At 47.2% G+C, this 22,737-nt stretch overlaps 2 protein-coding genes across 2 annotated transcripts in view; both read left to right on the top strand.

Moving 5' to 3' along the window:
• GNG2 (G protein subunit gamma 2) overlaps positions 1-5,703 on the top strand; it is a 72,628-nt gene extending 66,925 nt beyond the window's left edge. Inside the window, exon 4 of the mRNA XM_079963664.1 lies at positions 4,809-5,703. Coding sequence (XP_079819790.1) covers positions 4,809-4,937 — 129 coding nt within the window. The 3' untranslated portion in view covers positions 4,938-5,703. The remainder of the gene's footprint in view (positions 1-4,808) is intronic.
• A 4,273-nt stretch (positions 5,704-9,976) lies between these two features.
• On the top strand, positions 9,977-22,711 carry RTRAF (RNA transcription, translation and transport factor). The gene is made up of 8 exons (XM_079963103.1): positions 9,977-10,158; positions 12,223-12,350; positions 13,553-13,652; positions 14,986-15,072; positions 15,552-15,640; positions 17,755-17,823; positions 19,537-19,585; positions 22,339-22,711. The coding sequence occupies exons 1-8, from the start codon at positions 10,098-10,100 to the stop codon at positions 22,491-22,493; spliced, it is 738 nt and encodes a 245-aa protein (XP_079819229.1). The 5' UTR covers positions 9,977-10,097; the 3' UTR covers positions 22,494-22,711.
• The last annotated feature ends 26 nt before the right edge of the window (positions 22,712-22,737 follow it).

Genomic DNA, 22,737 nt, shown 5'->3' with positions numbered 1-22,737 from the left:
AAGGAATTTTTTTATTCTGTTTCAGTGTATCTGAAGAAGTGTGCATGCACACGAAAGTTCATACCTAGAACTAACTTAGTTGGTCTTTAAGGTGCTACTGGAAGGAATTTTTTGTCCTTGTAGCCGAGTAAGATTGCCTTCCATAAACACGGTTTTAACGGTGAGTCCGTAAGCGACAGCGAATCTACCACTCGGGCACGCCCTCGATTTACGAATCCTCAAGCCATTTCCACTGCATTGCCACGTTGTGGGAACTTGGATTGGCACGAGTTAGCATTTCCTGGCTATATTTCTCTGGTTGTGCTTTTGTTAAACGGGGTAACCTACCCTGCTATCCATGGACAGAAATTCAGAGAGCCTTTGCGTTAAAATGTGCTAGATGGCTGCGGCTTGCTCCTTTCTCCCTGCGTTACTATGGCAACAGCAAACATACTTCACCGTGGCTTGGCATACTTAGAAAGGGGTCTCGGCCAGCCTTGCGTTATCAGGGGGTTGGTTGCAAACCTACCCAGCTCAGTTTCTGAAACCATACGTGAGCCAAAACACGGCCGTCCTTTGAGATTCACACTTTCTGAATTTTGCAATGCAGCTCTCCCACCGACGAATGTGTACCAAAATGCATTATTGTGGGGGGAACTGCAAAATGACATGTGCTGGACAAAACTGCACAGCAAAATTGGACGTAGCGTGAAAAGGGAGCACAAAAACACTGATAGTTTTTCATGAGGACTTCTTAAAAAGAAATGGCAAACAGATGTGGAAATGTGAGGAAGTGAAGATTGGGAAAATGGGTAACAAAGAAGCCAGAATGAAGAGATTTGCCTATCCCTTGTGTGTCTGTCTGTGTCTTCCCCGCTGCAGAGAGTGGGGATTTCAACGAAGGCATAGTTTGCACAATGTAGTTTTCTGAGAGATCAGCTCCCTGAATTTTGGTTTCCACTCTGGTTCATTTGCAGAGGTGAGAGGGGAAATGAGGCTGAGGCCAGCAGGGCTCTGGGAATTACGAAATTTGGGCAAAAGAGGGAGAGTGGCGAGATTCATCTTGCCACTAGGAAAAGAGAAGGGGTGTTCTTTATATTGGGAGCTGGTCCATTAGGGCAAATGGGGCACAGCACCACCCACCCAATAGAGTACAGTGGTGCCTCGCAAGACAAAATTAATCCGTTCGGCGAGTCTCTTCGTCTAGCGGTTTTTTCGTCTTGCGAAGCACAGCTCTTAGCGGCTTAGCGCTATTAGCGACTTAGCGGCTATTAATGGCTTAGTGGCTATTAGCGGCTTAGCGGCTTTAAGAAAAAGAAAAAGAACTCGCAAGAACTCGCAATATGTTTTGTCTTGCGAAGCAAGCCCATAGGGAAATTCGTCTTGCGAAGCACCTCAAAAAACGGAAAACTCTTTCGTCTAGCGAGTTTTTCGTCTTGCGAGGCATTTGTCTTGTGGGGCACCACTGTGGTAGCAAATTCAAAAGGACAGGACCTGAGACCGTTGGATCAATCCATCAACCTCTGATGGATGATTTAGTAGGATTGGGTCCAGCATCAGTTTCGCTGCCGTGTGTGCCAGTATCTGTGCTCAGCAAAGTTACATCTTAACGCAGCTGCTGCCTTGGAAGCGTCTTTGGGGTTGAAGGTACACAGTAGGCAATAAACATTCATAGAAGCCATAAAGATTCAGTCAAGTGTAGAGGTTTACTTGACAGCCATAAAAGCATATTGGTAGCAAATATATACAGTAATAATAATAATAATAAGGGACACGGGTGGCGCTGTGGGTTAAACCACAGAGCCTAGGACTTGCCGATCAGAAGGTCGGTGGTTCGAATCCCCGAGACGGGGTGAGCTCCCGTTGCTCGCTCCCTGCTCCTGCCAACCTAGCAGTTTGAAAGCACGTCAAATTGCAAGTAGATAAATAGGTACCACTCCAGCACGAAGGTAAACAGTGTTTCCGTGCGCTGCTCTGGTTCGCCAGAAGCGGCTTGGTCATGCTGGCCACATGACCCGGAAGCTTTACGCCGGCTCCCTCAGCTAATAAAGCGAGATGAGCACCACAACCCCAGAGTCGGCCACGACTGGACCTAATGGTCAGGGGTCCGTTTACCTTTACCTAATAATAATAATAATTAATAATAAAATTATTTATACCCCGCCCATCTGGCTGAGTTTCCCCGGCCACTCTGAGCGGCTTCCAATCGAGTGTTAAAACCAATACAGCATTAAATATTAAAAACTTCCCTAAATAGGGCTGCCTTCAGATGTCTTCCCTAAACAGGGCTGCCTTCAGATGTCTTTTATTATTATTATTATTATTATTATTATTATTATTATTATTATTATTAATTTATTTATTTATACCCCGCCCATCTGGCTGGGTTTCCCCAGCCACTCTGGGCGGCTTCCAACAAAACACTAAAATACAATAGTCTATTAAACATTAAAAGCTTCCCTAAAGAGGGCTGCCTTCAGATGTCTTCTAAAAGTTTGGTAGTTATTTTTCTCTTTGACATCTGGTGGGAGGGTGTTCCACGGGGCGGGTGCCACTACCAAAAAGGCCCTCTGCCTGGTTCCCTGTAACCTCACTTCTCACCGGGAGGGAACCACCAGAAGGCCCTCGGAGCTGGACCTCAGTGTCCAGGCTGAATGATGGGGGTGGAGATGCTCCTTCAGGTATACTGGGCCATTTAGGGCTTTCAAGGTCAGCACCAACACTTTGAATTGTGCTTGGAAACGTCCTGGGAGCCAGTGCAGGTCTTTCAGGACCGGTGTTATGTGGTCCCGGCGGCCTCTCCCAGTCACCAGTCTAGATGCCGCATTCTGGATTAATTGCAGTTTCCGGATCACCTTCAAAGGTAGCTTAGAGTCCAACAAGACTCCAAGACACTCTCTCTGCTTCTCTCACCGCAAGGCTCAATCAAGAGACTCACAACAAGTTACAAGTTGCGCAGAACCATTGTTATCAGTACTTCCTGCCACACTGCGCATGTCCAAAGGACAGTTCCCACAGAAAATGTCATTTCATAGACCAAACAGTCTCGGCCTTCTGCTTCTTTGTTTGTGGAACAAATGATTCTCTCACACAGAGAGTGAATACCCAACAGATACTCACAACCACAGCTTCTCACAGCCACCGCTGTGAGATTACGCAATAAGAACATAAAAATAACTTGCTGGATCTGCCCAATGGCCCATGTAGTCCAGCATCCTCTTCTCACAGTGATGAACCAGATGCACATGCGACCCGAGGACAAAAGCCCTCTTCCCTCCTGAGCCTGAGATTTTGGAGGCAGAAAATAGTCCTCTCCTCCGTGATCTTGTCTGATCCTCTTTTAAAGCCATCAAAGTTGATGGCCATCATGGCAGAAATGACTGGCAGAATCCGAGACCAGGGAGAAGAGTCGGTGGAAGAAATATTGTAAAATTTTTGAATGTTAATGGCATTGAAATGAACTGAAGGGGTTCTAGCAACGAGGTTAAAAATAAGATTGGATGGATAATTAGACAAATAAATTGGATATGAATTTGCTGAATTAATTTTCAACAGGGATACAGAAAAGGGAGATGTGAGGAAGTCAAGAAAATAAGTGAATCAAAGATGAGAAGTAAAAAGAGGGATTTTTGTGTTTTTTCTTTTTTGAAACTATTTTTTCTTTTTTCTTACGTATTTTATAATTTTGTATTTTTGTGTATTTGTTTTTCTTTTTCATGCTTGTTGTCTTTTTTAAAACTTAATAAAAATATTTATTAAAAAACAAAACAAAACAAAGTTGATGGCCATCACTGCCTCCTGACAGGAAAAGGTCAATTTTTTGCTTTTCCGGGAGGTCAGCAAGCCTCACCAGCAGGGGATCAATGGTCTCACTACGTGCCTCTTCATAAAAGGGACATCTAAAGAACAAGTGCTCTGGGCTTCCTATCTCCCCCAACGAACAGGCGCAAAGTCTCTGAGCATATGGGACTTTTTTGAAGGATCCTTCCAGGACCGGCGAGGGCAGAGCCAAGCTTCTGGCAAATGTAAAAGCCCTTCTTGCATTTTTGGATACGAGACAGAAGATATGCTGCCGGTGCGGCTATATATCTCTCGATTTCTCCAATTTTATAGTCGGGGCACCTCGAGCAGTCCTGTTGTCTCTCGGTGTCTATGATTCTTTGCTACAGGAGGGTAGATTGCTGTTGCAGTTGGAGGAAAACTCGCATTGACTTTGTGCAAGTTGAGAGTCCATTAATATCTAGAGACCCTCGTACCTACGGGACCGCCTCTCCCGGTATGCCCCACGGAGAGCCTCAAGGTCCATAAATAGCAACACCCTAGAGGTCCCGGGCCCTAAGGAATTCAGATTAGCCTCAACCAGTGCCAGGGCCTTTTCAACACTGGCCCCGGCCTGGTGGAACGCTCTGTCTCATGAGACCAGGGGCCTGCGGGATCTGATTTCTTTCTGCAGGGCCTGTAAGACAGAGTTGTTCCACCTGGCCTTTGGCTTGGAGCCAATTTGATTCCCTCCCCCTTTCTTTTTTCTTTTCCTTTCTCCTCCTGCGATGAGGCTACATTTTAATATTTTAATGTTGTATTTTAATTTTGTTTTTAAGTTGTATTCATTCAACTTATTTTTATTATTGCTTGTTAGCCGCCCTGAGCCCAGCCTTGGCTGGGGAGGGCGGGGTATAAATAAAAATACAAATAATAATAATAATAATAATAATAATAATTAGAGGGTTTCAGGTCTCCATCTTCTGCCTCTGTGGGCTTCCTTGCCCCAAGTAGCTGCTCTTTGAGAACTGCTTTCCGGGGAACTTGACCTCCTCTCTCTTTCTTCCCAGGTGTCGAAAGCCGCCGCAGACCTGATGGCGTACTGCGAAGCCCACGCCAAAGAAGACCCTCTATTGACTCCCGTCCCTGCTTCAGAAAACCCCTTTAGGGAGAAGAAGTTTTTCTGCTCCATTCTGTAAACCTCACAGGAGCCTGTGACCCCAATTTGGGCCGCCCTGGACACTGATGTAGAGATTTTTTCAGCAACGTGGACGTGTTTCCAGAGTCCACCCAATTTAAAACATAAAATCAAAATGGCCTGGAAGTTTACAGAGAAGTGCATGATCAAAAAAAATGAAAACGGCTGCCTTCTTGGGAGAATGGAATGATGTTGCTCTACGTTACGAGGCTAAAGATCTTGACATCTGCAGAGTTGTCTGGAAAGGGAGGGGGGAATGTGTAAAAGAGTAAAATTGATGTCCACTTATGCTCTTGCCAGACAAAAACCCTTTTGTCGTTTTCTTTCAAAAAAGAGGGTTGTGCGGAGCGTGGTTGAAAAGGGTTGTGTATCTGTGTGTGTATGTACATAATATCCTTATTCCTTTTTTGTGTCCCCCCCCCAAAAAAAAAATGTCACTCAGTTATTTATGTTGAATCGTAAAATTATCGCAGCAGGTTAGATTTATTCCGATGTTCCTTAGCATTTGGGTCTTGTGTGTATGTAGCATTTTTAGAGTAGCGCCACGCGAGGGAGACAGGGGACCAGAACTGCAGTTGCTGCTCAGTCTGGGCCAATTTTGTTCTTTTCCAAGGATTTAACTAAGGATGTGCCATAGCTTCGGAAGGGCCTGGGAGGCCGGCGTGTACATTCCTGACGTAGTTACTACCACGGTTTTTCTAACACTTGTATTTGGTAGCTTTTTTTGTTTGTTTGTTCTGCAAGTAAAAACTGTGTGTTGTGATTGATGGGGCATTTTGACTCGTCCTTTTCCTCTCCTTGTATCGCAGACTCCTGCGTTGTTCCTATGGTGCCGTTACAGTGAGCAGATAGTTCTATAGGCAGTGGTCACCATCTCAGAAGGCAAAGCCATGTCAAATCCCCATCTCAGGGATGCTTTGCTGGGCTAAAGCAGCAGTTCCCAAACTCCCTTGGTTCTCTAAAGATATCCCACTACCCTATAGAAAGCATTCAAAATAGTGGCTTGCACGGCCCACCAAGGACGATAATAGCAAAATACAGTGGTGACTCGCAAGACGAAATTAATCCGTTCCGCGATTCTCTTCGTATAGCGGTTTTTTCGTCTTGCGAAGCAAGCCCATTGACAGCTTAGCGGATTAGCGCTATTAGCGGTTTAGCGGCTTTTAGCGGATCAGCTGATAAGCGGCTTAGCGGCTTAGGAAAAGTGGGGGGAAAGGGGGAAAACCCCGTAGGAACTTGCAAGACAGTTTCGTCTTGCGAAGCAAGCCCATAGGGAAATTCGTCTTGCGAAGCGCCTCCAAAATGGAAAACCCTTTCGTCTAGCGGGTTTTCCGTCTTGCGAGGCGTTCGTCTTGCGGGGCACCACTGTAAAATTCAACACAAATTTGCACATTCAGAATCCACCTAAAATTATTAATTAACTAAAAAAAGGATGAGCCTGATCCAGAGATACTAGTTTTTCAAAGTCTGGTAGTCATTTCATAGAACCGTAGAGTTGGAAGGGACCCTCAGGGTCATTTAGACCATCCCCCTTCAATGCAGGAATCTTGGCTAAAGCATCCATGACAGATGGCCACCCAACATCTGCAGAAAAACCTCCAAGGAAGGAGAGTCCACCACCTCCTGAGGGAGAGTGTCTTACTTTTGAGCAGCTGTTGCTGTCAGAAAGTTCTTCCTGATGTTTAGCCGGCATCTCCCTTCTCGTGACTTGAAGCCATGGGTTCGAGTCCTCCCCTCCAGAGCAGGAGAAAACATCCTCCATGTGACAGCCCTTGAGATATTTGAAGATGGCTATCCTATTTCCCCTCAGCCTCCTCTTTTCCAGGCTAAGCATACCCAGCTCCTTCAACCGTTCCTCATAAGGCTTGGTTTCCAGACCCTTGATCATCTTGGTCGCCCTCCTCTGCACACCTTCCAGCTTGTCAACATCCTTCTTAAATTGTGGTGCCCAGAATTGGATGCAGTATTCCAAGTGTTGTCTGACCAAGGCAGAATAGAGTAGTACTATTACTTCCCTTGATCTGGACACTTCTGTTGATGCAGCCTAGAATAGCATTCGCTTTTTTTGCTGCTGCATCACACTGTCGACTCATGTCAAGTTTGTGGTCCACCACAATCCCTAGATCCTTTTCACATGTACTCCTAATAAGCCAGGTGTCCCCCCATCCTATATTTGTGCATCTGGTTCTTCCTGCCTAAGTGCAGAACCTGACATTTGCCCCTCCTGAAATTCATTTTGTTAGTTGGCGCCTGGTTCTCCAATCTGTTTAAGGCCATTCTGATTCCCGGTTCTGTTTCCTGTGACATACTCATCTCATTTGCCACTCCCTTGCCTCTTAGCAGGCCCACTAGACAATCCCACCACGCCCAGAGGGGTGGAACTGTCCACTCTTGAACCACTGGGCAGGTGGTAGACAAAGTACAAAGCGGGAGGGGGCTGGAGGCTCCCCGGATGAAACGGACATTGGAAGAGAGACGATCAGAAGCATCTGTAGCTGCCGCTGGCCCTGATAGCTGTACAGTGAGTGAGAAAAGGCAGCATGTGCTTTCTCATCCTGCTGGCAATAGGGGGAACCCACAAGAGCTGGTGATTGCGTCCAACTTGGATGGCTGTAAAGGATTAGGTTCATGGAAGGCATGGGGCAACCTTCTCTTCCTGCGAAGAGGGTGGGGGGGGGGAGAGACCTGGGTGAGGCAAAGGAGAACAACCACCTCTGCCACCCTGGCCTGACGGGAGATGTAGCCCAAAACATCTGGGGGACACCAGGCTGGTGAAGGCAGATCTAAATGTGTCCTGGTAGCAAATAATAATTAAGAGCTGGACCATAAAGAAGGCTGATCGCCGAAGAATTGATGCTTTTGAATTCTGGTGCTGGAGGAGACTCTTGAGAGTCCCATGGACTGCAAGAAGATCCAACCTCTCCATTCTGAAGGAAATCAGCCCTGAGTGCTCACTGGAAGGACAGATCCTGAAGCTGAGGCTCCAAGACTTTGGCCACTTCATGAGAAGAGAAGACTCCCTGGGAAAGACCCTGATGTCGGGAAAGATGGAGGGCACAAGGAGAAGGGGACGACAGAGGACGAGATGGTTGGATAGTGTTCTGGAAGCTACCAGCATGAGTTTGACCCAACTGCGGGAGGCAGTGGAAGACAGGAGGGCCTGGCGTGCTCTGGTCCAGGGGGTCACGAAGAGTCGGACACGCCTAAATGACTAAACAACAACAATAATCATTACAGTGGTACCTCTGGTTGCGAATGGTATCCGTTCCAGAGGCCTGTTCGCAACCTGAAAAGAACGCAACCCGCATCTGCAGGTTGTGATTTGTCGCTTCTGCGCATGACGTCATTTTGCGCGCCTGCACATGCGCAAGCGGCGAAACCCGGAAGTAACCCTTTCCGGTACTTCTGGGTCACCACAGGACGCAACCTGAAAACGCGCAACCTGAAGCAAACGTAACGTGAGGTATGACTGTATTATTATTATTTATTTATTATTTATATCCCACCCATCTGGCTGGGTTTCTTTGACATCTGATGGGAGGATGTTCCACAGGGCAGGCGCCACCACTGAGAAGGCCCTCTGCCTGGCACCCTGTAACCTCACTTCTTGCAGGGAGGGAACCACCAGAAGGCCCTCAGAGCTGGACCTCAGTGTCCTGGCCGAACAATGGGGGTGGAAATGCTCCTTCAGGTATCCTGGGCCGACTCTCTGCTCCTTCGAAAGTAACAGCTCCAAGAAAGATGCTCCCTGTGTGCTCCATATCCACCTTGCCATTCTGTTATTAGCAGGCACGTTATAATAATTTGTGGGAGCTTCGCCACAGAGAGCTGCAAGTTGATTCCTTCTGCAAAAAGCCCTCTGCTGGATAGTTTGGGCAAAAGCCCACTGACCTGATAACCACAGCAACTCCAGGAAGGAAGTAGGCTGTGGCACAGAAGAGACGCCTCGTTTTTTGTCTTGGATGTAGGATACGGGCTACGGAGACCCAGGTTCAAATCTCTGGAGCGAAAACAGCACGGTGAGAATTCTCTGACCCGAAATCACGTTTATGAGCAGCGAGCAGATGTTCAAAACATTTCCGCAAAGCTTTATTTAGACTAGCGTTTGTATCCTACTCTTCAGCCAAAAAGGCTCTCAGAGTGGCTTGCTTACACGTCTGCTCAGAAGTACATCCCACTTAGTTCAATGATGCAGAAATCCTAGTTGTGGACATACAGCTGCAGTCTAAGACAGCTCTGGCTTCTAAATGATGAAGTGTGAGATCTGAAAGTTATGAGTGACACCCTTTGGACTGGCTTCCAGGGTGGCTCCTATAAAAATCCAACAACAAAATATAATCCAAACAAAACTACTAATTTTTCAATGTTCTTTTGTAACATAAAAACAAGCTTTAACTCCACCTGTCCAATAATTCACTTTAGAAAATGGATCAGATTTTTTAAAATCGATTTAAATCTTCACTGGCCTGAACTGTGGAATATCCTCTTTTGAAAAATAGGGAAATCCTTTACTCCATCCCACTAGCCAGATGCTGTTAGCAGGATTTCTTGAAACACATGCAAACAAAAGGCAACCTCCAACGTTGCATTCCTGTGCACTTAAAAAACTAGGCAGCAGGCGGATATTCAACAGGGGAAGCTTTCGTCCTTCCTGTTGCCCTCCGTCTGCCTAAAAAGCCTTTGAACAAAACCATTTTGTTTAGAGCCATCACTGTTGCCCCCAAGCCCATGATTGTCCCCACTGATTTTTATGGTTGGCAAAATAAAAAGTTTGAACTGGCCCCGGAACCCAGCCCTCCGCCTCCCTCTGCACGTTACAAATCTATGGCGCCTTCCTCCTCAGCATCCCTTTCCTTCCTCACAAGCCGCCTCTGCCTCTCGCCTCTATACGCCAGGGCGGCTGTCAGTCAACTTCTTCGGCGCCTCCTTCCCGATCGCTTCCCCTCCTCTCGCCCCGCTCACTCGGCTGGGCACGAGCACCGATTGGCCACCGCGGGTTTATAACCCCCCTCGCAGCCCCGCCCACTCCACCCTCCGCTGCGCAGGCGCGCTCAGCCTCTCGCCGTCTTCTTCGCAGCGACTGAGGCGCTTCTCGCTGAGGCGGCGGCGGCGGCGGCGGCGGCAACCGAGCCGGGCAGAGGCTATCCCGAGGCGCGGCGCCATGTTCCGGCGGAAGCTGTCAGCGCTTGACTACCACAACCCGGCCGGGTTCAACTGCCGAGGTGAGGCGGCTAGGCCCAAACTCTCCTCGGCGCCTTTCCTCTCCGTCGTGGCCGGAGGCTGGCCCCTCAGCGCGCATGCGTGCGCACGTGGCCCCCTTAGCGCCGCCCCGTGGCTGTCTTGGCCACGCCCCTTGGCGCCTTTGGTCTTCTTCCTCTCCCCCCCCGCCCCCATCCCAGCTCGGTTCACACGTTACTTTGACTCGCGTGTGCTGTGCTCAATTCATGCACATTTATTTTTATTATTATTATTATTATTATTATTATTATTATTATTATTATTATTATTATTATACCCCGCCCATCTGGGTGTGTTTCCCCAGCCACTCTGGGCGGCTTCCAACAAAACACTAAAATACAATAATTTATTAAACATTAAAAGCTTCCCTAAACAGGGCTGCCTTCAGATGTCTTCTAAAAGTCTGGTAGTTGTTTTTCTCTTTGACATCTGGTGGGAGGGCGTTCCACAGGGCGGGCGCCACCACCGAGAAGGCCCTCTGCCTGGTTCCCTGTAGCTTTGCTTCTCGCAATGAGGGAACCGCCAGAAGGCCCTCGGCGCTAGACCTCAGCGTCCGGGCAGAACGATGGCGGTGGAGACGCTCCTTCAGATATACTGGACCGAAGCTGTTTAAGGGCTTTAAAGGTCAGTACCAACACTTTGAATTGTGCTCGGAAACGTACTGGGAGCCAATGTAGGTCTTTTAAGGTGTTATGTGGTCTCAGCGGCCGCCCCCAGTCACCAGTCTAGCTGCCACATTCTGGATTAGTTGTAGTTTCCGGGTCACCTTCAAAGGTAGCCCCACATAGAGCGCATTGCAGTAGTCCAAGCGGGAGATAACCAGAACGTGTATCACTCTGGCGAGACAGTCTGCGGGCAGGTAGGATCTTAGCCTGCGCACCAGATGGAGCTGGTAGACTGCTGCCCTGGACAGCTGCCCTGGACAATTATTATTATTATTATGCACTTAATTTATTATTAATGTTGCAATACATATATGAAACCTTTACATATTGATACATATACGTTATATTTGTAAATTCACACTTTCACATTTCATTATGTACCAGCATTTATCCATTTCCTATTTCTTGCCCTGTGTCTTCCCTCCACCCTTGCATGACTTCCTTGTTATTACTTTGTAACTTTATTATTGAGATTGTAATTTTGCATCTTAATAATTAAATATTCCAGTCTTATATATCTGCTTAGCTTAACTTAACTTCCCTGCTTGGTGTGCTCAGTGGTGGGTCGAGGGAAGTGCTCTGATACAGTTTATTATTATTATTGCTATTGGATGGTGCATGCTATAATTATAGTATTGGAAAGTGGTTGTTGTTTTTTTGTATGTTGTTATATTTGCTATTGTCTTGTTAGGTTATGAAATTATTGCTGTGTTATTTTGCTATGATATGAAATTGTTTTTGTAGTGTTGTTTGAAATGCATCCCTGTTTCTTTGTTGTAAGCCAATTTGAACATGATTTTTGGGTGGAAAAGGGGCATACAAATAAAATGAATGAATGAAATGAAATATATTTTCATTTAATGTGTTCAAGGGTTTCTGGTACATCCTCTGTTAGTCTGCTTTGTTTTCCTTATGCAGTTCATCCTTTAGCCCAGAGCTTTCCAAACTGTGTGTCGCAACACGTTAAGTGTGTCAGATGCTGTGTGTAGGGGTGTCGCACAAACACTCCCTGCTTTCCTGGAAAGGGGTTAGTTTAATAATAATAATAATAATAATAATAATAATAATAATAATAATTTATTATTTGTACCCCGCCCATCTGGCTGGGTCTCCCCAGCCACTCTGGGTGGCTTCCATAAAAACCAAAAATCCACTAAAATATCACAGATTAAAAACTTCCCTGAACAGGGCTGCCTTAAGATGTTTAGTTTAACCTCCAGTTTGCTAATAAAACTAAATTACAAAATGATGCTTGTCTAAAAAGTGTGTCACCGACATGAAAAGTTTGGAAAGCTCTGTAGTGGCATACATCCTTTGGTGGATTCAATGACTTGGGATAGGCTTTGACATCATCAATGTGACTTTATTAATCTGTTATCACAGATGAAACTGAATTTCGAAACTTCATTGTTTGGCTTGAAGACCAGAAAATCAGACACTACAAAATTGAAGACAGAGGGAATCTGAGAAACATCCACAATGCTGCAGAATGGACAAAGTCCTTTGAAAAGGTTAGTACTTCTTGAAACTTTAGTTGACGCTAACAGTTATTATTTCCGGTCTGGAAGTGCTTGTCAGTGTGATCTGTCAGTGGCAGCTCCTGCCCCAAGACCGTTTGCTGTGAACAATGTCACATGGCCATGTTTGTGCTTCTGCATCCCTTTGCTTTGCAGAGGCAAAATGCCCAATTCATCATTTCTTTGAGAACATAAGCAGAGCTGTGCTGGATCAGGCAAAAGGGACCATCTAGACCAGCCTTTCTCAACCTGTGGGTCCCCAGATGTTGTTGAACTACAACTCCCATCACCCCTAGCTAGCAAGGCCAGAGCTCAGGGATGATGGGAGTTGTAGTCCAACATCATCTGGGGGCCTACAGGTTGAGAACCGCTGATCTAGACCATGGGTAGGCAAACTAAGGCCTGGGGGCCCGATCCGGCCCAATCGCCTTCTAAATCTGGCCTGCGAATGGTCCGGGAATCAGCGTGTTTTTTACATGAGTGGAATGTGTGCTTTTATTTAAAATGCATCTCTGGGTTATTTGTGGGGCATAGGAGTTCGTTCATTCCCCCCCCAAAAAAAATATATATAGTCTGGCCCCCCACAAGGTCTGAGGGACAGTGGACCGGCCCCCTGCTGAAAAAGTTTGCTGACCCCTGAAGACCAGCATCACTGTGGCCAGCCAGGTGCCCCGATTGGAAACCCAAACGCAAGACCACCCTTCCTTCTAGCAGTTCCCAGCAGCTGATATTCAGAGGCATTTATTGCCTCTGACAACAGGTGTAGAACATACCCATCACAGCTTGTAGCCATTGAGGGGCTTTTCCTTTGTCTGTGTTAGATTTATATCCCACCTTTCATCCATGATGAAGTTCAAGGTGGCATAGATGAGGTTCCCAAGTGATCTCCCATTCTGGCATTGGCCAGACGTGTTTAGCTGCAGACAAATTCTTGCAGGCCCAACGCAAGGGCGTGGCTTTTGTATGCAGTTTGCGTGTTGAGCCCTTACAAACGGATAAATGTTAAGTTTACCCAGGCAAGGAGCAGCAGCAGCAGCAATTTTCTATTTCTGCCCCCTCCTCAATTCCTTAGTGTTACCCTCCCAAGTCAAGATGCCCATTGCCCGGGAAGCTGCTCTCCCAGACAAACCTGCAGTGTTTGCTAATTTCTTATGAATCATTGAAGGTTCTTAGTTCAATCTTCTTGTTTTTCACAGTACCTTAAAGATGTGAATTGTCCCTTCAACATCCAAGAGCGACAAGAAACAATTGACTGGCTTTTGGGACTGGCAGTTAGGCTTGAGTATGGGGACAACGGTATGTTTGACTTTTCACTCTCCCTTGTCTTCAAAGGCAGTATAGATCCCTTTCCTTTGCAGTGCTGTTTTTCAAGCTGAGCCAGAAAGAGGCCAGAAAGCATGTGCCAATTAACACTGTAATTTACTCTTAATTTGTGGCTGTAGTTTTTTAAGGTGCATAAAGGGAATACTCCTTTATTTCATTCCATGGCTAGAGTCTTTAAAAGGGCAACACCTTGCCTCAGAGTGAGTGTCGTTGATCTCAATAAAACGTGCCTTGGGGAGAAATGCCCCGGATTGTGCTGTAACTCTTCTGTTACGGCTTAAGCTTTATTTCTTACTTTCTCAGTTGCCCGTACAGTGTTGAATCTCGTGCCATTGCTGCAAGAGGTGTAGGGTGAAGGGAGCTCACACAAGGCGACATTAAAAGATAAAGGAGTCTGAATGCGGAGAGACTATATTGCTTGGAAGTTAGCAGGATTCAGTCGCTAGGCATCAGCGAGGCCACGGAAGCTAGAGGCTCTAGCACACCCAAACTTCCAGTTCAGAATAAGTCTGTCGTGTAAGGCTGTAATCTTGAACAAATCAATTTGGAAGCCACCTGAGTTCTGTCATCATCAGTGGGACATTGGCTTGAGAGAAGTGGGCTTGAGAGTCCAGAGATTTTTGACTCACAGTTTTGCCCTTGATTATCCACAAGCCTGAGTTTTCTATCACACTCAGTTACTACATGTGACAGACACTTAGGATTGGGAGCCTGGCTCTCTGTCAAATAGCTGCAAGGGGGAAAATATTAACTCTTTCCCTGCCCCCAAAAGCTTTTTCTCTGAAACCACCACCCCGGCTATTGCCGTTGGTGTTTTTTTAACCTGGCCAGCCCACAGAATCCAAGGTTTGCAAGGAACAGCAAGCAGAGTAGAGGAAAGTTTTATGGGCACATAAATACCCTTTGCCTGCCTGCCAGTTCTCTACTTTGCCAATTTGCAACTCTTTGCTGATACCCCCATCGGGTTCTTCGCCAAATGTATAGTTTTGGCCTCACGTTTCCCTGCGTTTGGGCAGTGCTTCTCAGTTTCCCGCATTGTTCAGAAAATCTGTTGTTTTCTTTCCATGTTCAGCTGCTACTTAAGTGTCATCATTTTTATTAGCAATTGACAGGCTTCTGACGCGAAGGCTGTGGGCATCTTGGACAGCTGCTGCCGTTCTGTGCACAAGCTGTTCTCACGGAGAAGAATAATTCAGTGCCTGTTTCCTTTGTTGGCCTGGGGCTGCTTCCTTTCATTTTTAGCTCATCCGTAGTCCTCTAAAACCCCTTTGTCACTCACGGGCCAGAACGGCTTTTGTTTCAACAGCTGACAAGTATAAGGACTCCACGCCTGAGGGGGCTAAGAACACAGACAATGCATCTAAAAATGCAGAACCCCTCATCAACCTGGATGGTGAGTGAAGAAGCCACCGTATTTCATGCCGTGAGACAGGGGAGGGTCTCCAGGGCCAAATTCCCTTGGGGGGTGGTAATCTTTCAGGAGTTGCATGCAGGCAGTAGGTGGGAGCGAAGCCAGCGGTGGGAGGGGCCAGGGCCAAAAGTGGGCGGGACTATCCTTTCTCCCCACGCACCTTCCCCAGGCTGCCAGGAAAGGGATAAATCACTTTTAACAAAAGCACCAGAAGGTAAAAGCCAAAAGGTTTACCAAAAGGTAAAAGCACCAGAAGATCCCCTCCCCACCACTTCCTTCAATTGCTCCATCCATCTCCGCTTTCTTCCGGGCTTCCCCCACCTGCATGAAATTAGGCTAAGAGCCACAGGTTCCCCCTCTTGCTGTAAAAGGTGGCACCTGGATTAAGCAATTCCAAAGAAAATTTCATGCTGTTACTATTTTCAAGGGGAATCAACTTGTGTGCGTCTGCTTTTCCACAGTAAACAACCCTGACTTTAAGGCTGGTGTGATGGCTTTGGCGAACCTCCTTCAGATCCAGCGTCATGATGACTATTTGGTGATGCTCAAGGTTAGCTCGTTAGCAGCCTGTTCTTTCTTCATAAATACAAACTGCAGTAGATTAAAAGAGGTTTTTTAAATGGTTTGTACAAGCCTGCTGACCACTCTCCTTCCCCCAGAAAAGATGCTAAACGTCTGTTTTTTTTTTAATTTTAATTGGTAGCCTAGAATGAGTTTGGGGTGAGAAGTTTTGAAGAGGAAGGAAACTTGTGGGGCACATTGTCCAGCCTCTGTCCTTCACCCTTCGTGAATTACTGATGCTTTCAAAAGTCCTCTCTTTACCTACTCCTGCACACCTTTCAGTGGCAGGATAATTATTCCAATTACCAGCTGCATTTAAAGCTAGGAAACCATTCCTAATGTTGATCTTCACGCTACCATCCTGTCATTGAAAGGGGTGCTTTAACATATATTTTAAAAAATCTTCCTGCCATAAGAGCAGTTCATCTAAGAGAGAGCTTCAGAAGTTTCCCAAGTAACTGACTCCCGAGTTGTGCATCTCAGGCCAGAGTGTGTTTACTCACAAGTAAGCCCTGCCAGCTTCATTCTGTGGGACTTACTCAGGAGTAAATGTGCTGTGGCTCAGCTCCTGCTTCAGCTAAATCTAGGTTTGCTGTGAGGCGAGTGGCCCTTGCATTGAGGCTCCTGGCCTCTCTGCCCTCCTTTAAAGGTAAAGGTAAAGGGACCCCTGACCATGAGGTCCAGTCGTGACCGACTCTGGGGTTGTGTCGCTCATCTCGCTTTATTGGCCGAGGGAGCAGGTGTACAGCTTCCGGGTCATGTGGCCAGCATGACTAGTCACTTCTGGCGAACCAGAGCAGTGCACGGAAATGCCGTTTACCTTCCCACCAGAGCGGTACCTATTGATCTACTTGCACTTTGACATGCTTTCAAACTGCAAGGTTGGCAGGAGCAGGGACCGAGCATTGGGAGCTCACCCCATCGCGGGGATTCGAACTGCTGACCTTTTGATCGGCAAGTCCTAGGCTCTGTGGTTTAACCCACAGTACCACCCGCGCCCCTGGAGGAACTTTGGTAGCCTTGGAAACAAGTACGGCGGTTAGTTGTGCTATGGCCACAATTTCTCTGTTGATATTTGGTGCTGCCTTTTTCCCATGGAAAGAGATAGAAGCAAAACTGAGCTTGTTGACCATGTCAGAAGACTGGGCACAGGCAGAAGTAATTGACGACCAGAAGTTCTCTTTTCTGGCATCGGTTCTTTAAAACCCATCTTTGTTGCAGACTTTGAAATGCAGCTAAGGTCCCGAGGTTTGTGTAGGGTGTCCAAGTCAGCACAAAACAAAAGGAGTTTGTCAGAATTCCAAGCCCATCTTTAGCCATGTGATAGTTGTGATCTATGCCTGTGGGACCTGCATGGGTGATGTACCCAGCGCCTCCATGGTCATTCAATTATCCATTCACACTTGTGTGGAGGCCTAGCCTGTATGGCCAACCTAAATATTTATATGCAGATAATGTGTGTTTAAATCCTAGAGGTTGCTTTGTTTAGGGGAAAGCAGTTCTGGGAGAGTAGTTTAGAGCAGAGCAGAGGCCAAATAGTGGAATTCCTGACATTTTTTCCACACTCTAAATCATCCCTCTGCAAGCTGGTTTTTCCTCTGTAGGATCGCCTCTTGGTCACTCACAGTCACCTCAACCGTGAACAAATGCTGTCGTCGGGATTTTTTTAAATGCACGTTTACTGTTTGTGACATCTTGTTTGGCCTGAGAGGCAGCAGCTTAAGGGGCAAGAGCTTTTGTGCCCGAAAAATCTCACCCGTTATTTCCTCACTCCCACCTCTGCCCTCAGGAGCTACTGCAGAATCAGTATCAGCTAAGTGGAGGGAAAGAAAAGGGAATGTATTCAAATACTAGTTGAAACAAAAGTTGGCCACTTCTTAGGAAGGCACAATCTTGGAAGGCACCACTGAATTTTTTTTGGTGTAAGTTCTTCACAGTAAGGATCTCCCTCGCCCCTGCCAGTTTAGGCACCATATGCCCTGAACTCATCGCATCATTTGCCACCGTATGTCATGCTGGCTTCTGTAAGCTCTTCTAGATCAGCCTGGGCCAGGGGGATCCTCCATCACTTACATGGGCTTTCGCCTTCTTTTTCCTTCCCAGGCAATTCGCATCTTGGTTCAGGAGCGTTTGAGTCAGGAGGCTGTCGCCAAGGCAAATCAGTCCAAAGAGGTATGTCTAACTCTCTGTCTCTGTACAGCCGGTGAACCCTTTGCCTCAATTACGGCCAGTTTTCAATGGCTTGAAATCCCTCTGCGTTAATAAAGCTGCCAGGGTCTGAAACCAGCAACAGCCCAGGCAATCCTGCGCAGAAAGGATGCAGAGAGAAGACCGCCTTTCGGAAGTAGCCACATTACATGACAGTTACCTTAAATGAAAAGCACGTCTCTTCAGAGAGGTGCCTTCTACACCTATACATAGTTGGTGTGAATGAGCTAAAAGCACTCAGAAATTCCTGTGGCACAAGCTGCTTTTAGCAGCTCATGGATTTGCATAGGAGTGCCATGGGCACAGCGCCTCTCCAGAGCTGTGGAGCTAAATAAATGCCGTATTTTTCTGTGTATAAGATTAGGTTCCCCCCCCCCCTAAAAAATAATGTCAAAAATTAGGGGGCTTCTTATACTCTGGGCCATCTCCCATTTTTTTAAATCTGGGTCCCCCAAAATAGGGGGTGTCTTATACACGGGGACGTCTTGCAGATGGGAAAATACGGTAGTTCTGTAATTGAACACAAGGATTGCTGGAATTAATGCATCCATGAAAATAGTCAGACCAGGGACGCAGCAGGCAGCCCACAGCGGAGTGCATTCAGAGAGGGAAGAGTCACGCTGTGTTCTGCTGTTTTAACATCTCTTACTGAGATCAGCCACTGGCAGAGTATGCGGAGGTCAGCTGATAAAATTCTTCCTAGGCAACTCACTGGCTGCTGAGCAGCTGGCTGCGCTCAGAGACCACATTGCCGATTAATCTCGCTTGACAGGTTCCCTCGTGGCAACTTGCCCTGTGTGAGAATAATGCCAGAGCTCTTCTCTTGTCTCCTGCCTGAGACCACCAGACCCATGATCCTTGGGTGGTAGCAGCGAAGGCTATGAGCCCGATGCAGTAGATTAGCTGGAAATTAGCTGATAAATGGGAACTGATTTTAATTGGGGAAGATGTTGGGTTTTTTGCTTCTTGCTATGAAATCGCACATGGCATTTGTAAAAAGTAGGGGTACGTACGAGTGGTGTTTTGACTTGCAAGTCCTCTCTATCTAGCTTCCGTATCTTAAAAGCTGTGGGAAAAATCACAAATCCCCTCTTGTTCTCAGGTCCAGCTTGCGGACTTCCAAAAGGCTTCTGTGAGAATATGCCATTGGACTTGATGGACCTTTGGATTTGATTCTGTAGGCTTGTCTTGTGTTCTTAAAAGACCTGGAATCATCAAACAGCCCCTTTGTGGAATAAATTAATTTAAACTTCTAAGCAGCTTCCTTTCCAAATGCCTTAGCTTCTGAGGCCACAATCCTGCCCACCACATGTTGGGAGAGTTGGGAGACTTGAAATCTTTGGAAGCAGAAGTGAGGAAATGCTGGTCATCAAAGTAGCTAGCAACTGGAGCGTCTTAATTAGTTTTAATTAGTGTTTCTATAGTTGTTCTGATTTTGTGTGGAGTGCCCTACCTGGGTGGATGGAGCAGCCAAGTAATTTTCGTTGTCCCCGAGAGGGGGCAATGACAATAAAGATATTATTATTATTATTATTATTATTATTATTATTATTTTATTTTAGGATTTGCAGGACTTGAGTTGAGTAAATGGAATCAACACCACCAAATCTGATGACTTGGATAAATTCAGTTGTTGAAGAGAAGGCATAACACTTTTCTCCCTTTTCTTTCCCCAAGGGCTTGCCTGTCACCTTGGACAAGCACATTCTTGGCTTTGACACAGGAGGTAAGAGAGTGCGCTTCAATACAGCAAATGTTCTTTGGGGGGGGGGGTGTTCTGTGCACATCCTTTGAAGACACCATGGTTTGCATGCTGGGCAAGTTTGGATGCATGAGCATCATGTTGTGTGTAAGCTCATCACAAAGCATGTCCCACTTTCTCTTGCCCTGCTGCGAACAGGATTTGTATTTTAATCAGTGTCCTGCTGTTATCAGAAGTGTTAGGGCGCATCGAGTTGCCAGCCTCCTCTCCTCCTTACATAAAGGTAAAGGTAAAGGTACCCCTGCCCGTACGGGCCAGTCTTGACAGACTCTGGGGTTGTGCGCCCATCTCACTTAAGAGGCCAAGGGCCAGCGCTGTCCGGAGACACTTCCGGGTCACGTGGCCAGCGTGACATCGCTGCTCTGGCGAGCCAGAGCCGCACACGGAAACGCCGTTTACCTTCCCGCTGGTAAGCGGTCCCTATTTATCTACTTGCACCCGGAGGTGCTTTCGAACTGCTAGGTTGGCAGGCGCTGGGACCGAGCAGCAGGAGTGCACCCCGCCGCAGGGATTCGAACCGCCAACCTTTCGATCGGCAAGTCCTAGGCGCTGAGGCTTTAACCCACAGCGCCACCTGCGTCCCCACCCTCCTTACATACTTGGGAGAAAATACTCTCCCCGTGAGAGTAACTTACTAAAACTATTTCAATTAAGTTAGTGGAGAGAACGCTTCAAGGAGGGCGTAATCCGTAGTCCTGTGGGTCAGGGTTAGCCCTCCTTTGGAGGCACAGAACACCTGGGAAAAGGGGAAAATAGGAACCCAAGGGAATGGGAGCATATTTCCCGTTTCTTTTCCCCCCATCCTGCCCAAGGCAGGGCAAGTTGAAGACCTCTCTAATCAGTGTTGGATTTGTGATGGCATCTCACCCCGATTTAGGGAGCCCAGGAAGAGCTAGTTCCAGAAAGGAGTGTGATGCCCTTCTCTTTTCTGCTTTTAAAGCCAGTGTTGGATCAGTGCCCCTCCCAGCACCTCAAATGCATGGGAGTAAGGAGATGCCACTATGTTCACCTGCAACTGGTGGAGAAACACTGGCCTAGAGAGGCGTGTTCACAAGCCAGAGTTCAGCCCCTGAGATTTTACTCGCCTTCTTGGTATGGGATGCTGCACTGGCGCTCTGCCCGTCTTTTGGGAGCTGGGCACCAGGGGATATGGGGCCTTTGCTAGCCAAAGAAGACCTGCAATCCATCCAGATGTGACTTTCCATTTTCACCCAGCCAGATGGGCAGGGAATAAATATTAAAACTATTATTATTATTATTATTATTATTATTATTATTATTATCGTTGCTTTAGTTCGCTCTGGTGCTCTGTGGCAGTGCTAGAATTTGTGGACATCCATCTTAGCATGGAAGGGTACTTCTTAACACAGCACTAATTAAATTATGGAAGAGGTAGAGATGGCCAAAGTTGGAGGACTTTAAAAGAATAAGGCTGTCAATGGTTGGGTTCCCTCTACTGTCAGAGGCACTATTCCTCTGAATAGGGAGGTTTTTAATGTCTGATGTTTTATCACTTTATTATTAGGGGATGCGGGTGGTGCTGTGGGTTAAACCACAGAGCCTAGGACTTGCCGATCAGAAGGTCGGCGGTTCGAATCCCCGCAACGGGGTGAGCTCCCGTTGCTCGGTCCCTGCTCCTGCCAACCTAGCAGTTTGAAAGCACGTCAAAGTGCAAGTAGATAAATAGGTACCGCTCTGGCGGGAAGGTAAACGGTGTTTCTGTGCGCTGCTCTGGTTCGCCAGAAGCGGCTTGGTCATTCTGGCCAAATGACCTGGAAGCTGTACGCTGGCTCTCTCGGCCAATAAAGCAAGATGAGCGCCGCAACCCCAGAGTCGGTCACGACTGGACCTAACGGTCAGGGGTCCCTTTACCTTTTTAGAGGTAAATTGCCCTCAGTCCCGATAGGTAGACAGAGAAGGATTCTGCAGGAACGTTTCATTTGCCATGGCTGTTTCCTGTTCTACTGCACTGCTACTGCTCTGGTTCGCCAGAAGCGGCTTGGTCATTCTGGCCAAATGACCTGGAAGCTGTACACCGGCGCCCTTGGCCAATAAAGCGAGATGAGCGCCGCAACCTCAGAGTCGGCCACGACTGGACCTAATGGTCAGGGGTCCCTTTACCTTTACCTATTATTATTATTATTATTATTATTATTATTATTATTATTATTCTGTTGGGAGCTGCCCAGAGTGGCTGGGGAAACCCAGCCAAATGGGCAGGGTCTACATAATAAATTATGATGATGATGAATATCAGTGGCTGGGAATAACAGTGGGGAGAGCATTATTGCACTCACGTCCTGCTTGCGAGCTTCCCATTGGAGCACCTGCTTGGCCACTGTGAGAACAGGATTCGGCCCTAGACTGGCCTTTGGCTAGATCCAGAGCAAAACTCCTCTTAATGTCCTTGTCTGTAAGGCTCTCGCATATCGGTCTTTACAGCCACAGCAACTTCTGTAACCTTCCCGCAGTTTGCCTTCACCCCCAAAGGAGCCGTCCTCCATCATTTCCCAAGAGAGACGGATGCAAGGGCTGACTTCAGGGTTGCTTCAGCTGCTCTTGGCCCAAGACATCATCAATCCCCCTTGTCTTGTAGAAGAAAGAAATAAAGTTTCAGGGCAGCTGACTGAGCTTAAGCACTTAGGGCTCGGCTCCAAAGGTAATGGCGAACTAAAGCTTGATCAGCCCTTTCCTTTTCCTCTTCCCTTCCGCCCCAGATGCCGTTCTGAACGAAGCTGCCCAGATCCTCCGCCTCCTGCATATAGAAGAGCTCCGCGAGCTGCAGACGAAGATCAACGAAGCCATTGTAGCGGTCCAGGCGATTATTGCCGATCCAAAAACTGACCACAGACTGGGCAAGGTGGGGAGATGAGCAAAGCAGGCAGGTTCCTGGCTCTCCAGCTGCTGCTGCTGCTGCTGCTGCTGCTGCTGGCCTCACCCTTAGGGGAACTCCTCCAAGCTGAACCTCGCATGCAGTTGAGAAAAAAAGGATACGGCTGCCATGTTTGGAAAGAAAACAAGGGCAGCTGTCAGCACATCCGCTCCATATCATTTTTTTCTTTACGTGAATAAAAGCTTGGATTAAACCGATCCCAACCATCATCCTTTAGTGCGAG

This window comes from Podarcis cretensis (assembly GCF_951804945.1).
Source record: "Podarcis cretensis genome assembly, chromosome: 1".
Classification (NCBI taxonomy): domain Eukaryota; kingdom Metazoa; phylum Chordata; class Lepidosauria; order Squamata; family Lacertidae; genus Podarcis; species Podarcis cretensis.
The sequence above is the reverse complement of the archived record's forward strand: the minus strand, read 5'-3'. Positions and strand labels throughout refer to the sequence as shown.

Bases quoted from the DNA above. Each gene is read 5' to 3' on its own strand.
- RTRAF (XM_079963103.1), top strand. From the start codon at position 10,098: ATGTTCCGGCGGAAGCTGTCAGCGCTTGACTACCACAACCCGGCCGGG. The intron at 12,351-13,552 runs GTTAGTACTTCT...TGTTTTTCACAG, and splicing joins GGACAAAGTCCTTTGAAAAG to TACCTTAAAGATGTGAATTG. The intron at 13,653-14,985 runs GTATGTTTGACT...TTGTTTCAACAG, and splicing joins GCTTGAGTATGGGGACAACG to CTGACAAGTATAAGGACTCC.